At 34.0% G+C, this 17271-nt stretch overlaps 1 protein-coding gene across 3 annotated transcripts in view; it reads right to left on the reverse strand.

Moving 5' to 3' along the window:
• Positions 1-2238: 2238 nt before the first annotated feature.
• The window catches only part of Vgll3 (vestigial like family member 3), a 40263-nt gene continuing 25230 nt past the window's right edge, over positions 2239-17271 (reverse strand). For all 3 annotated transcript variants that reach the window (XM_048346442.1, XM_048346440.1, XM_048346439.1), the window contains exon 4: positions 2239-7788. In XM_048346442.1, coding sequence (XP_048202399.1) covers positions 7745-7788 — 44 coding nt within the window. In that variant the 3' untranslated portion in view covers positions 2239-7744. The remainder of the gene's footprint in view (positions 7789-17271) is intronic.

Consider the following 17271-nt stretch of genomic DNA (forward strand, 5'->3'; position numbering starts at 1 on the left):
GAAAGAAAAATTGTAATACTGGATAATCTTCTGATGTAGGTGTCTTATTTTGGAAATACAAACCTCCACAAAGCCACATATAACTCATTTGAAAAGCATAGAAAATGTTCAGCAGAAAAAGGTTAAGGCTATATTTTCCTCTATTTTTTCCAATATCCACAAGAAATGCTAGAGTTTTATGCTTAAAGAGGAACAGATTTTGTAGTTTTGGCAAGATATTAAATCCACTGTTGCTATTTTTGGCTTTCTGCAAATAGTATCATGTACAAGTGCAAAGCAAAGATCAATGCTGGTGTTCTTCATTCAGCCGTAGCCAAACTTGGTATGGAAAGTAAAACAGTTGTGTTTTAGGTGTTTCCAACAAAGTCTTGAAGCTCATTTATTGATCATCAACAAGGCCCAAAATGGTTACCTACTTTGCACATTAAATCTATCAAAACATGTTTGCTTTTCCCTAACAGTTTTTCCACTGTTTAACTGATAACAGATGGAATAATTCAATCTGGACAGAAACGGGAAAGCTTTACCACAGCAATGTGGTCATGTATCACTAAGTAGTCTAATGTGTATGGGCAGGTCAAAGAGATGCTTGAAGACTTAGGACATCATGAGATGGGCATATGTTCCCAAAAAAGGAAGCATAACAATTAAATAGTAGTTGGTTGTCCCTGGAGAAAACACACTTCAGCTCAGAAGAATCTGCACTGGATGACCTGCTCTCCACCCCACTGAGTACTTGTCTTACACAAACACTACATAACCCCGTGGAGTCCAAGCCACTGTAATAACTACATGAAATGTTTTCTCCTTATAGAATTATTACCAAAGTGGGCCTCCCACCAAAAAAAATCCACACAAACACTATGTTGTGCTTGTTCCACCAGTGAATCATAAATCTTCCTGGATTATGTGTGGGTGTATACATACATACATACACACACATACACACACACACACACACACACACACACACACACACATATATATAAATTTAAATTGGCTGTAGAAGCCGTTAAAGGCATTCATGTTGCCTTGCTCAGAACCTTTGCTTAATTAACTAACATAAGGATTCTAGAACTGGGGAGAGACATTCTGAATTATATAGTTAGAATCCAAACATTCCAGGGGACAAATAGGTAAGAAGGAGGGGAAAAAGAGGACAAGAGACACCATGTGAGAACTACCTCACATTGTTGTTGCTTGCTTTGAAGGAAGGAAGGCCTGGATCATGAATGTGAAGGGCTGGCTACAGAGGAACCAACAAGGAAACATTCTCCCTTGGCTCCTCTGTACAGAATGTAGCCTATACTTTGTAGCTCATCAAGAGGAAACTCATGTCACTTTTCTGATCAACAGAACCCTGAACACATATGCATGTGTTACTTAAGCCATGGTATTTGTGGTAACATTTCTTAGCAGCCTTAAAAATCTTCATACACTGCTCTAAATATGGCAGGCTGTTGTAATTACTTTGACTAAGTATATCAACTCTAACATTGGAAGCATACTTAAGTGAGTACTGCTTTTCAAACATTTGCATTTTCATATTAAAGGTACACTTAATAGAGGGCAATGGGGCAAAACTCATGTCTACCTTCCTAAAAAGCTGAAGCACCATTTTTAGGGAAATTTCTTCAATGTTAATAAATTTTAGCAAAGCATTTTTAATACATGTCCTGTCGTGTTTCTAAAGAAAATTCTGTGTCAACAAATGTAAAAAAAATATATATATCTTTCCCAATGGGTCAAATAACTACCTTAAAAACAATGTTCTAAAAAAATTATCAAGAGGGCTGGGAATATGGCCTAGTGGCAAGAGTGCTTGCCTCCCATACATGAAAGCCCTAGGTTCAATTCCACATCACCACATATATAGAAAACAGCCAGAAGTGGCACTATGGCTCAAGTGGCAGAGTGCTAGCCTTGAGTAAAAAAGAAGCCAGGGACAGTGCTCAGGACCTGAGTACAAGGCCCAGGACTGGCAAAAAAAAAAAATTATCAAGAATCTTGCTGCTATATAATTAAGATCAATTTCACTTGCTGTTGTGTTATAACTATTTGTTTTATAATACACTCCAAACTGAAACAAATGTCTTGGCTCTAGAAATTAACCTCAAAAATTTAAAATACAAGATGTTATTTTGAAAGATATTTACAAGTTCTTAATTGAATAAAGGAGAAACAAAAAGAGTATGGATAACTCTCAAGAAGTGTAAACCAAATTGCTATATCAAAGCATAAACATCAAATTCACATTAAATTATTTATTGAACAAATTGAAGGTAATGACATGTTTTTATTACAAAGTCTTTCATCATTTTATATCATTGACACAATTATGTGTCTCGCATTTGAAGAGTGAATAGAATTTAAAATGTCTATTTCCCAACCCAACAAGAACACAAAAAATACGATTTTATAATACAAAGCCAAAAGTTTTATGAATCATATATACTTTTGTTTAAGAATATCATAACTAAGATTAATTTCTCTTTCTCAAATGTAAAATTAAAGTACAACTCCTCATAGAATTAACAAATCTGTCATTTCATTTTTCAATGGTGTAAGGTAGTTTTATTATTAGCTTTCAGTTTACCTAATAGAAGTGAAAAATATAGTTTAGCATATTATATATTTTTTATGAAGAATTTCACCTTACCTAGGTTTATATGATGAAAATAGATTAAAACCATATTTCATCTTTAAGTATATGCACTTTAAAATGTTGTAAATAAATCATATGAAAAATTTCCCTATATTGTGAATCTCTCAAAATGTATGGAATATGGAATATTTGCAAATCATGATGTACAACAAAGTAAATATCTTAATAAAATCAAGTGTGTAAATAATCATTCATTTTTGCTCTAGTCATCATGTAGAAAAAATGTACATCTCAAGACATATCATTTGAAAGTTCAAATCTTAAAATATCCAAAAAATTCTGATGAAGAATCTTGTATTCTAGAAGAATTATTCTGTTTTGTTGGTCACTACTGAAACTTGAACTCATAGCCTTTGGCTACTTCAGGGCCATACTTCCAGCCCTGTGAAAGAATATTCTTTTAATCAAAGTTAGGAGTCCACAATTTAGCAGACATTGTCAAAGTCAGTTAACTTAATTAAACTGGTAAATCACTGTGTTTAAATCTATTGGAATTTCCTGGAATTGAGAAAAGGACATTTCGATAAATTTATTGGATCAAGTCAAGCTGATTGGAATTTTGAGAGAACATTACTTTGATTATCTGAAATCATAAACAAAGATTTCTGAAAAAGATAAAAAATGTAAATATAACTAGGATGTTTTCACAATCATAACTTTCTCTTAGTTCTGAATTTCCCAGAAAGCACTGGAAAAAAAAATAACAGTGAAATTCTAGAAATCTGTTCTGTGACAAATCATCATCACCCAGTTATCAAGGTGACATAAATTTTGAAGGTATTGAAACTGACAGTTTCCTGTCCCTACCACCAGAACAATAACATTTATAGTTCATGTTTCATTTTGCAACATATATATTTTGGACTGGAAGATTTAATTTTTAAACCATTTTAGCAATCATTATAGTTCTGTAATAATGTCTATAAAGGGTTCCCTCCATCTTTTAACTGTTTTTTTGTTTTTGTTTTTGTTTTTGTTTTATAAAATACGCTGTTGTTTCTCTCTCGGAAAAAAACTTACCATATCTGAAAGATATATCTTGTTAATCATCAAGGAAGAAAAAAGAAAACTTGTCATTAGTGTCCTATACTTTACATTTAACAGACTGATTTCCATTTTGTCTCATAAATTGTGTACTGTCTTTTGTCAGCTTGTGAAGCTGATTCTTCACAGGAATTCTAACTGCCACTGGTACCCCTTTGTAACTTCAATGATTCAGTGATCTCCTTCAATCTTCAATAATTGACAGTGTCAACATGTGCTTCCAATAAAGTTGTTTCATTTTTTTCCCCTCAAGATGAATAAATCTGCTGACTGAGGTGGGAAAGGGTGCACTTCCACAACCCCTCCTTTTGTACAGAAAACACTTTTTCCCACCATATTTTGCAACTTTTTCTCCAAGGCAAGTAAAGAAAACAGCAGAGGGTAAGGGGGGATGTAGCTTCAAATGAAATATTCTTATTTCAGATGCCAAGGAAGGAAGACCAAAATGTAACTAAGAAGTATATACACTTTGGTAATGCGATAGCATTGCTTTCTCAATTTTGGAGGCAGAAATAATAAGGGTTTGGGATGATTAAAATGTTATGTTTTAAAAAAAAAAAACTCTTGAGCCTACATGCCACTGACAAACTAATTTTCCTTCAGAGTTGGCACACAAAATGTCAGTTAACTGAAAAATTTATACTCTACAGTTGAAGTAGAAAAGAAATCTTGTGCAATCATGTCTTAGAGAAATGCATTCATTCATATACTAGGCTGTGGCAGAAAGGCAAGTGCAAAGTGAAGAGGGGACATTTAGCAACTCCATTTAAGGACCTACTTATTTGATGGACAATTATATTTACTGAGCATCTGAGTCAAGTATTCCATATAATTTACAATTTTCTCAGTCTGCCTGTTTGCTAGTATTATCACATTTTTTTTCATAGGATAAAGAATGAAGTAAAACAAATGATATTAACGTGTGACTTAAGTTAAAACTCAGACTTGTCCAATGATCAAGCACCTTTCCATTAATTCTTTCTGCTTCCTTGATCATTCCCTGCTTTAAACTCTAATATTTGTTCTTTCTTCACCACGTTATGTCACTGTTCCTACTATGTAACAGTTATACACTCAGTAAGGGATAAAATGTAATTTCTTAAAACATAGTTTCTGACTGTCATTTTAAATTCCAAATGAAACATTAAGTTAGTAAATTCAAACACTAGTTTTTCTCTCACATTATGCAAGCAGTCAAAAGAAATGGTAAAATACTATTGGTATAATATGACATTTTAATACTATTAAAATAAATGAATCCTTCAACTGGTCCTCATTTTGCATACTTTAGAATAATGGGGGCCATTTTACTTTTACATGATATAACATTGGGATAAAAGAAAGATTAGAGAAGAAAGTTAAGAAAGGCTAGCTAACCTTTATAAGAAAATATGCTGGTTTCAAAAAAGTTGTAAGTTCTTTTCAATTTACGAATGAAGGATCACAGATGCTACTATGATCCTAATTTGCCAACATTACTATGTTCCTTCTCCTGACGAATTAAGGTGAAAGCACAATACAGATTTTGGGTAAATGAGATTTTTCTAGCATCTAGTTCAGAGATCTTTTAGTTAGCATGAATAAAGTTCATTTTAAAGGTAGTGTAAGTTACAGTGGTTCTACATAAGATGGAGACGTGGGTGCTATGTCTGAGGATGTGGCTCAATTAGGTAGAGCCCTGGATTGGCATGCAAAGAGCCTGGATTTGTCTCCCAGAATTGCCAATCAACACATAACAAAGAGGCAGATGATAGCATTCAAAAAAAGCAGTTGGGAATCTTCTAGTTCCAACATCATAGTTTTTATGTTAGAAAACCAGAGCAAGAGGATTGATACTATTGAGATTATTATGCTTACATACAATTCACTTTTGGCCTCCAGAGCCAAGAAATATTTTGTCTACATAGTGTAAAAAAAAAGTCTAAATTCTGGGTGAAGCCATCTAATTTTCCTGAGTGTTTCAATTTCAATTCAATTTAGTGGTGTATAAGGAAAGAAGCAAAGATTTTATATTTCCTCTCTTTTTTTCATTGGGAAAAACCAATTGAATGATATCTGTTCAAGCAAGAAACAGTTCTAAAGACACAGAAAGAAAAGCCAATGGATTCCAACAGAAGTAGAGGCAAGTAATCTCCAGTTGAGTCACCCATAACAACTACTGAAGATCAGGAGAACTCAAGACAAAATAAATTGTACAGATTCATCCATCTCTGTGCTCTACATATTTGGGGGAAATTACAAGCAGACGAATTGTAGCCAATCAAAATATGCATCAAAATGTGCAGAATTTAAGTAACTGATTCCCTAGAAATATCAGGTCATATGGTTTGTGAGGATAATTACTTAAGTTTGGCTTTCTGACTGGTAAAAATGCAGATACAGTGTGTTAAAGAGAATGTAGTTAAGGGGAAACAAAGTAAGATAAGAATAGAGGTAAGAATAGAAGAGAGTGTAGAGGTTTACAACAACTTGCAGGATGTACCAGGAAAATAATACTATATAAAATATAATCAAGGGAAATATTTTAAATTCATCTGTAAGAATTCTATCTGAATAATCTTGCAATGTTGTGAAAATTGTAGGCATTGATACATTATGTGCATTGCTATGGTTCTATTTCCTATGAATGAAGAAAGAAGGAAGAAATAAAATTATCTATATTACTCAACCATTTATATATGGCCCATCCCTAGAGACAAGACATTTTCAAATTTAGCCTCATTTCATTAATGGTAGTATAAACTTAAATCCAAACATAAATTTTATTTTACCCTAATTTTTAAGTGGGTTAAAGCAAGTTGAACTACCTTTAAACCAGAAATGCTTTACACAATTTTGTTTAAAACAATACCTATAGAATATATTATTTTTCAGTTAAAATGATGAGTTACATTATATGAAAGAGCCAGAGCTTTGGGTTTAAAAGAGTTCCATGTATTATTCCTTCAAACTCTCTCCAGGAACAACAACAACAACAAAATCACTGGAAATATAACTTTGAAATCACTATGAATGAATAATTAGAAAAGAAGAAACAAATCACTGGCACTCACAGGCAGTACTGAGAAGTACAATTTGATTCCTACTACAGTAGTTATATATAATCTTAGGTTCTATCAAAGTTGAATGGACTAGAAAGATACTTTAGGTAACCTTTCCATATGATTCAAAGTTTTTTGCAAGTTTTTCCCTTACTCAACCTCTAAGTATTCTTTGGAAGAAATGAAAATATTGAAAAACCTTTGCCTTACTGTGACCCTAAAAACACAAGCTCTCTTTCAAATCTATACATATAACTCAAAACTCTATGAGCTAGCATGAAATTTAATTTTCTCTGAGATTGAATGTAAAAACAATACTGCATTGGCTTTCTATGGTATAGCTACTTTGGTAAAAAAAAAAAATTGATAATATCTCAAACACTTGAGGTAACCTAGAAAGCATAGACATCAGCCTATCATAGACATTTTAAAGATGAGTATTTTGAATGGTTTTGCCAGTGCTTCTCTGAGAGCAAGTTCTTTAAACAGAACTCAACAATTTTTACAATATTAAAACAAAAATACATCCCTTGAAAATAGCTCCTCAATGCTAAACCGAACTTCCTGTATTACTATAAAAATAGATGACCATACATGTACAAAATTATATTCCTGAAAGAATGAGTGTTTTCATTTGTGGTTCATCATTTCCTGACAATGTGGTTTCTTCAAAAATTAAAAAAAATAATAAAATAAGATTAAAATAAAACAAAAATGAACCCTGGTACTGATAAAAGCTAGAAAGTAAAAAAGAAAGGGATGCACAGTTGACAAAGGCTCAGATGAGAGAATAACACAAACAAAAATAGTTTTCTTCAATGACTCAGACCCACTCTGCTTTGTCCAGAAAAGGATCACAAACAAAGTCAACTGCCTGACACTTCTCTTTCCATTTCTCATGTCTCATTGCAGAATGGAAAATCCCAAAAGCATCTTTTCCCAGTGGGCCTTGGATTCAGATTGCAATCTGAATTTAGACTTCTCACACTGTGGTTTAGTACCATGATGATTCCTTGTTCTTGTCTTGATGCTGTAGACCTAGAAAAGATGACAATGAAAACAAACAGAAAAAAAAGAACATGTTACATAATGCACTCAACAAATACTTTGTTCTCCTACAATGTATAAGGGGAACAGATACCAAATCTTTAGGAGAGCAATCTATTCTGAAAGCAAATTCTACCCATGATTTTAGAAAGCCAACCAACTCAGTATGCACACAATCTCTGTAGACAATAGTGCTATTTTTATAATATATATTCTTTGCTACTGTTTTCATTTCCTTAGATTATGAGTAAATAAGTATATAAGAATAAATTAATTTTGGGAGAAAATAGACATAGCCAATTTTCTGGGGGATTTTAGGCAGTGCTTCAATTAATACTTTGCCAAGTTATGTAAATTATAATTCTGGACTAAAATGATATATACATCAAATGTGTGTGTGTGTGTGTGTGTGTGAGAGAGAGAGAGAGAGAGAGAGAGAGAGAGAGAGAGAAATAGACCAAGAATTACCACCACAGAATTGTAAATAACCGTTCATATACTGCATAGACTTGTTGTACTTGGAAAATCCAATATTTCTTTAATATCAAAAGGATACCCCTTCCAGTATTTTCTTCTCAAGGAAGATCACTGAAATTATATTTAGATGCAGAATCAGCAGGTTTTCCCATCCCCCCCCCCCCCCCTCCATTTTAAAAGAGGCCGAGGAGGACAAAAGAGAATGAGGTGGAGAAAAAAGGACTGGGGTTATATCAAGTCACTCAAGTTTGCTTTACTCATTTTTAAATGATTTTGTGGTTAGAATAATTTGCAACCTGACATATTCTCCATTGGGGCACTCTTATAATCTAAACCACCTTTCCTGACAATCTGCTGACTACATAAATATTTTTTTCATTATTAAAACGTCTCATCTTCTGTATGACTCACTATTTCTACACTTGAAGACTGCATCAATCTATAGAATGTCACCACTGAAAGTCATGAATATTGCTATAATCATCATGTGGTTTGACTATGCTTTCATTTTTGAAGAAACGCAGTCCCTAAAGGGTTTGTTTCATTTGTTGTTGCTTTTTTCAAAGTTATACGACTCCTTTAAAATCATGTTAGCCTTTGCTATAGAGAAACATTGCATTACTTAAGATAACCTCAAATTCCCCAACCTGAACAACAGAAGTCACTCTCCATTTTAAATTCATTCCAATTTCTGTTTCCATGTCTATATACTACTCCAATGTAAACCATAAAAATTAATTTCATTTATGGTATGAAAAGGTATTTTTAACAAAGCATTGTGATTTAGCTTCTTAGAGGTAAGCAATATATTAAATGTCTTAATTATAAGGCATTATTATTTCTAAATACTAAAACAGGAATAAGTATGCACACACTTAAAAAGAGGAATCATAATCAAAAGACTCTACTAATAAATTCCAACTGAAAAGCAGACCTGTGGTTCTTCTAGTTAAGAAACTCAGTAAGGGGGCTGGGGATATAGCCTAGTGGCAAGAGTGCCTGCCTCGGATACACGAGGCCCTAGGTTCGATTCCCCAGCACCACATATACAGAAAACGGCCAGAAGCAGCGCTGTGGCTCAAGTGGCAGAGTGCTAGCCTTGAGCAGGAAGAAGCCAGGGACAGTGCTCAGGCCCTGAGTCCAAGGCCCAGGACTGGCCAAAAAAAAAAAAAGAAACTCAGTAAGGGTAGATCAGGACATTGAAGTGTCAGCCAATTCTTTCCAGAAACAAAGAGAGATCAAATTGATAAACTCTCAGTCTTAGGTGATCTGCATATATACAAGATTTCACTTTTTTTTTTTTTTCCAGAACAGACCCCATTTGCTCTGCTTAAGTTTTGCTCCTATTTAGGCATGTTCTTCCTCTCAACTCAACTCAAACTTATATGCTCAACTCAAACTTGCTAATTCATAGCATTTCCTGAAACATTTCCATTGGCTATATGAAACCACCCATGTTTCTTTTCTTTATATTAGCAGTTTCAGTTTTATTGCTTAGTGTGTGACATTTTTAGTAGAGAGGAAAATAAATGATGCTACTTAACACTGTCTTATGGTGTTGAGTATGGCAGGCACTGTGCTAAGAGCTTTAGGTGAAATGCCCATGTAATACTCCATAATATGCTCTGATAATATCCACCTAATTGTTGAGAAGATGAAAATAAGAGGACGCACGCACTTAGTAAGTGGTGGATGAAGCACCAAAAGACATAATGTTATGGCAGTATCTGTAGTCTAATACAACTCATCTTAGGTTGGCCCAAGTAAATATCCTCTCACTAATCAATTCACAAAATAGCTAATTATTTTTATATTCCTTTTTGCCCTACTTAGAAACACCTGCATATAATTGAATTGGTAACAAAATTAGCAAAATTACTTTATTAGTGACACTGTGAAATAAGGATACCAATTTGACTTCTCTCTGAAGCATAGTAAATGATCACATACTGTCTTCAGGAAAGTAGCAATGGTATAACAGTATATAGTGTATCAAGTGACAGGTTTTCCTATGTGTATTTTAGATATAACTAACTCTCCTCCAAGTATATAGTCTCCCAATGTGGACTTAAAAATTTTGGAGGGGATACTTCATTCAGATTGAATCACTGACAGTATGTGAGAGCATCATTTATAGGGAATAACTCTCCAAATAGTCATAAAATGATATCTTTGTTTTCATATTAGGAGGACATGACTTCACAGACTTATATTGTTCAAAAAGTTATTGAAATAAGGAAACAGAATGGCACTCAGGTAGAACAAAGCATAAAACGTCTAGCAATTTCTCCCTCCCTAGCTTCTGTTTCAGGAAAAGATCCTGAAGTTCATATGGAAACCTCAAGAGCAGCAAAAGTTGTGTGAGGGAATTCTGGTGTACTCTCTATCACTCCTCAGAGTTATGATATAGGTACCCTACAGCAGAAGAAATGGCCTAGGCCATTCCACATGAGCATCAAAAACCACAAAAAAGATGAACCCACCTCCAAGCCCAAAAGGCAATTAGTGAAGGAAATGCTATACAAATAATACAAAGAAAAACAGAAGAGATCTCAGTTTGAGTACACCAAGAAGCCACAGCACGTGAATAACAATGGCATGTGAATAACTTTCTAGAAACACAAGGAGAACCCCACAGAGGGGACAAAGGAGAATGTGAGAATTATATACATGAGATTTGATTATAAATGAAAAGCAGTGGAGATACCAATGGATTAAATGGAGAATAATCAGAACAAAATAAAAAAAAATTGTCTACATCAAGGTAGGTAAAATAAGAAATAAATTAGGCAACTAAAGAATTTATACTCCTGCAGAGCTAAGTTTTGCAGACTATTTGTCAGTCATTTTCTAATGAAAATATGTCCTACTTCTAAGAAAGTCCAATCTTTTGACAATATGAATGACTACTCCTTAAGTTGATGTCCTTTCAATTAATTTTACTGCTGGAGATAAAAGAAATAACTATACAATAAGTAATATATTGTTGATGAAAAGTAAAAGAAAATAGGAGAAATTTCTAAATAAGATCTATGCAAGCACAGCACCTTACTACTTAGGAGGGGGAAAAAAGTACACGCAAGAGCTGTTCTTTATAGAAACTGAAATTTCAAGTAAAGATCAAATAAAAATGTATAAGCCCATTAATATATTTTATTGTTCCTTGAACAATTTTGAAAGTCTCACAACACTATAAAAAGCCTTAAACAAGATAAATAATATTTAGAAAGTGAAATGTCTATATAACCTTCTTATCAGCAGACAACCTGTATTTCAGATCTACAAACATGTACTACTATTCATATTGACCTGTAAATCATTATGCCAGCAATATGCTCATGGAAAACTATTACTGTTGCTCAAATTTTGGAAGGCTTCAGAACATCTATTGCACAATATGCCAATTCTCTGTAGATACACATAATGTTGATACACATATGCATACACATATGTACTAGTTAAATATGTTACTTATATGAATATTAATATTTATGTATTGTTGAAACTGTCTGAAATAATTGCTGAATCCAATCATTTGTATTATTGGGCTTAACATTTAATTGTGGTGGATTCATTTGCACAGAAAGTCTATATTTAATGTTCCTGGCTTTGTTTATGATTATCTTATACATTTAAAATATCAAACTCTTGCCATTTGCATTTGTTTTACTAATGAAACACAGCAATCTGGGATTGTCATTTTTCCCTCTGTTTTATTTTTGATCAATTTTTTTTTTTTTTTGGCCAGTCCTGGGCCCTGGACTCAGGGCCTGAGCACTGTCCCTGGCTTCTTCCCGCTCAAGGCTAGCACTCTGCCACTTGAGCCACAGCGCCACTTCTGGCCGTTTTCTGTATATGTGGTGCTGGGGAATCAAACCTAGAGCCTCGTGTATCCGAGGCAGGCACTCTTGCCACTAGGCTATATCCCCAGCCCTGTTTTTGATCAATTTTTAATGTGTCACTAATATCTAAGTGCTTTCTGTATGGTAGGTATAAATGACCACTTTTCCCGTGTATTACAATATTTTTCTCTGATAACTGATCTTCATATTTATTATGTGAAATGCAGGTGATAAGTCTTCTTATTATCATGAAAATTAAGTGCATTCTTCTTATATACCAGACTAAACATTAATTTAAGATGACATTTCAATCACAAATGCTCTCGTGATTATATCTCTCGCACATTCATATAATGATATAAGAAACTAGGTATAGCAGCATTGTATGGCTCTTCTAGTTAAAGGTATTTTCTTGAGGCATATTTAGAATTCATTTATAATTTCACACGGTAGTACTGTCAGAAATAACGAGGTGAAAACTGTCTGAACTTGTAAAAAATTGTCTTCAAGCTCATGTTTATAAGAAGAATAGAAATTTAAAACCTAACAAACCTGATGTTTTTAGTAGACCATAATTTACCATGTGATTGTCAGAAGCAAAGCACCTGCACACCCGAGGCAAAACATTGCAGGTAGCAAACCATTCATCGCCAGGAGTTTCCCACTTCCCTTGTTTTCCCAGGCCCTCACAGTAAGTCACCTAGAGTATTACCCTCTCCAAACCTCTCTCCTTCCCAAACTACAGCCTTCTCTATGCACAGAATCTTTAGCCTTCACCAATAATGATATCCACTTTCTGAGACTGGTGCACAACCCAGCCAAAAGGTAAATTAGAAGACACAAAGGCATAAAGCTGAATCAGCCATTTGGAAATTGAGCTTTTAGATAAACATAAAGTATCAACCACAGAATCGGTGCTTTTTGATCATGGAAACAATTTACCAGAGTCAAAAATGAACATTCAAGTGACTGATCTCCTCTCCTATGATAGGATCTGGGGATCGGGGATCATGAGGCCACCATAAAGAATTTAGACAACGCTTACCAATTCAGCAAACTCAAGTTCAAAAGCGCAGAGGCAAAGAATAAAGGAGGAAAGGAGTGGGGGAGAGTGAAATAAAATACTCTCCGTAATTTCTTCTACAGATTTTCCCCCAGAACTGCAAAGAACAAGACCTAAGCAGGGGGAAAAAAGTTTGGATCACTTATTGTAACTGAAACCACAAGTTTACAATACTCTCCAGAGATTCTAACTATCCAGACATCTGTTGGATAACAAATGTGGCCAAACATGCATCTTTAAAGAGGTTTCTAGGTTGTGCAGTGACAGCTTTACGATTCAGAAAAATAGATCATCCAAATGAAGGGAGAGCTAATCTGCGTCCATTACTTGTCCATGAAAACATAATTAGGGACATAATATCCACACGGGAAACAAGGAACCTGGAAGCATGAATCATTAAAAGCTCTCAAAATATTAAAATTTCCTTCAATGCTACTAAGGTACAAGCATACTTTTAATGTTCATTTGGTCTACATAATCAATCTCCATTAAGGTAAAATATATTAGAAATTATTTAGTAGGAATGAGACCCCTGACATTGGTAACTCTTCACTCATTTCTATGTGATATGAACACAAGCTTTGTCTGGAACTTTACAGAAGAATCTGTTCAGCCTAGCAAACATAAATAGGGTCCTAATGATAATGAGGATGCTAAGTAACACCTGATACAGCTCAAGAAAAGCTGGCATGGAAATGAGCTTTAAACACATGCCTGTGGTTTAAAAAAATATGAAAGCTAATCTTCAGTGTATCAGGCTACATCCAAAAGAAAAATGACATATTTCGCCTCTCATCAGTCCTTTGCAAGACTTTTTGTGGCTATCTTTGTTGCCAAAAAATTCAGAACATGTTGGACACAGACAACTGTTTGTGAAACCTTATATTGTTGATAAATACAACAATAAGGAAAAGCCAGGAAGACTAACTTTTATCTCTTAACCAGAAGGGGATAAAGAATATCTATAAATTCCTTAGACCATATAGAATTGTTGTCCATAATTTGTGTAGTCTCTTTCAAAGATAATGCAATATTATCTAGGAACAAATTCTGAAGTAGATTTTCTTCATGCTGTTCTTTTAGATGTTTTCTTCTGCAAGCTATAAGAAACAATAAAGAATCACTGAAGAGATTATTTGCTGATACAGATCAACCCTGACCCTTGATATATCTATTTCAATGTTTTGTGTGGTTCTTCAGTGAGGGTTGCACAAGAATTCCCTGGGGAAATTTTCAATGTCTACAACTTATCTTTTCCCAAAACATTTCCACTTATTTTAGGGAGTCACAATATATTTGTACAAGGTTTCAACTTATAGCCACAAGAAGTAAATGACAAAAGAAACAATCAAGAGGGCTATAAATGAAGAAATATGACATCTGACATTGCAAACTTCTGTACACAGTATGTTTGTATAATTATTTAATTAAAAAGAAACTTGGTTTTCTCGAGGACAGCCTAGACAATTTACTGAGACTCATCTCAAAATAAATAAAAAAAAAAAAAAAATATATATATATATATATATATATATATATATATATAAAGATCTGAGGTACAGCTCAGTGATAGAATGTTTACCTAGCCCATGTGAGACCCTAGAATCAGTACCCAGTAATGTAAAAAAAAAAATTAATGTTTATATTGCCAAATTTTGCTGGAGATTTTTAGGAAACATTTTTAAAAGTAAGAGAGGTTATCTAATTTGTATAGTAATTGATACAATAAAGGAATTTTCAAAGTCGGTTATAAAATAAATGCTGAGATGTATCAGTGAACTAAAAAGTCACATTCGATAGATGAGCAGGTGTTCATGGAATTGTTCTGAGTCTCACTCAGAGACTAAATTTCTTATTCTGTTCATAAATTTCCTCTGGTTCCTGTGACTGAAAATGGTCACCATCTCTATAGTACATAAATATGTTTAGGTTGGGTTGATTAATTTTAATACTCTTATTGATGTTGCAGAATGTTCTATCCTACTTACAAATATCCATTTCTGTCTGTTTTTTTTTATTTACAACTTACCAGGACTTTCTGGATTTAAATTTTTTTTCACCCCAACCCTCTAATTATCTACCCAAACAATATTAAAAAATCACCCAGTTTTCATTGTATGACCAATGCTACTATAAGCCACTATTGAGAATACCATGCATGGCTAATCTTTACGAACAAAAATGAATTAAATTAGACATAGGCCAAATATGACAGAAGAATTCAAAGCTTGCATATCAATTATCCATGCTGCTTCACACCTCAGTGTGAATTTTTTCATTTTAAATGTAACATATTCCTTAAATCTGAAATATTTCATTTTGTATCAGTGATCATCATCTGGAAAACACAATCATGAGCAGTGGATCATTGGAATCTAAGCAGGGTCAGGTCAGACAGCATTGCCATTTGAATCTAAGGAAAGGAAGTCCTGAGGAATTATAGGGCTTTGCCCAGCTAAGAAACCTGACACAGATCCTAGATTTTTATTTTTATTTTTATTTTTGCTTTTCTGTTTGTCTTATACATATTTCTGTCCTTTCAAAGATTACCATTACTCTTATTTTTTGAGCCCTTAAGTAACCAAGGAAAAGTTACTACTGAAATTAATCTCTTTCTCTTTGTAATTGTGATATAGGTCAGTGGTAGGAGAGGTCTTCTACCTTGGTCTCTCAAGCACATATATTAATTTCCTCTCTCAATCTCTCTCTTCCTCTCTCATATGTTTCTCTTATTTTCTCCGACATACATACGGTCCCATACACATGTATGTCCATGTTTTTCTCTTCTAAATTTCTCACTTTCTTCCTTGGGTCTCCTCACATTCATATTATTGACCCTCATACCAGAAACCCTAGAAGGAACATGAGTAGATAAAATGATTTTCCTTGCTTTCATTAAATGAAATGTAGATATACACGCATACAAGATTTTCCCCTCTTTTTAAAGGACATATGTGTATGTACTTTTCTGAATTATTTTCAATCAGCAATGTATCACATAATTCACTCACAGATTCCTCTCTTAAATTCAGCCTCTAAAGCCTAGTTACCAATATTATGACCAAGCTCTTTTATAAGTATATACTCACTTGCTGCTAACTGTAGGTATGTTCAGTAGACTCAAGTGGATAACAATGCTAAGGGAAAACTTGAGTGCTTTTACTGGCAAATCGCTTTCCAGAGCTTGCTTAGAAGGCTATACAATTCTGTAATTTTCTACCAGAAATAGAGATGCTGGACACAATGTTACTTTAACTAAGATATCATTTCCAAGGATTCAAATTTCACATTGATTCTTATTTGTAATCTTATGTAAATTCATCCTAAAGCATTCATAATCCTCTCCCAAAGGCTCCCAAACTTGTCCTAATCAAGCTGGGGATGTGTGAGTATGCTTTGGAAACTATGGCCCTATGGCATCTATGGAAGAAGTCCCAGAGAAGAGCGTGGGCATGATGTCTTCATGACTGAGGGAACAGGGAATTTCATTAAGGACTGCAGAATCCAGCCATGGATACATGACACTGACAGCAGTGCTCTGGAATGCATTGCTCCCCTCTGATTCACCATCCACTTACTTTTCATGCGGACCTCACTATCTGGCAGGAATCTCCTAGAATTTTGCATGCATCTCAGGATGGTTTCCATTACCCTTCTAGTCACGAATTTGTCATTCTGGACATGTGCCTGATACAACTAACACCATAAAAAGACTGTGCAAATATTTTAACATATCTTTGATGGTTTTTTCCCCTCCCCTCAGTGGAAAATGGGGCTATGGCCTATGCCAAAGGAGAAAAATAAAGCTTTGTAGGAAGTGTGAAGCAATCATCTGCCGATTACTAAGCTCTTTATTGTTACCAAATCATAATAAACTCAACAATAACAACAAAAAGAAAGCATTTCCATTAGCTCATAAATTTTTCCTTTGACATTGTTTTTCATCTGCAAATATTGCCTTGTGACCTTCTAAGTATAGTCATTGAAATAGCACACTCCATTTAAGTATGTGAAAATCTGCACATCTTTAGTGAACAGTATTTATTGTTACTGAGAATCTCTGTGTAGTTTGTCTAGTGTTGAATTTCAAAT

The sequence above is a fragment of the Perognathus longimembris genome, chromosome 5, assembly GCF_023159225.1.
Source record: "Perognathus longimembris pacificus isolate PPM17 chromosome 5, ASM2315922v1, whole genome shotgun sequence".
Classification (NCBI taxonomy): Eukaryota; Metazoa; Chordata; class Mammalia; order Rodentia; family Heteromyidae; genus Perognathus; species Perognathus longimembris.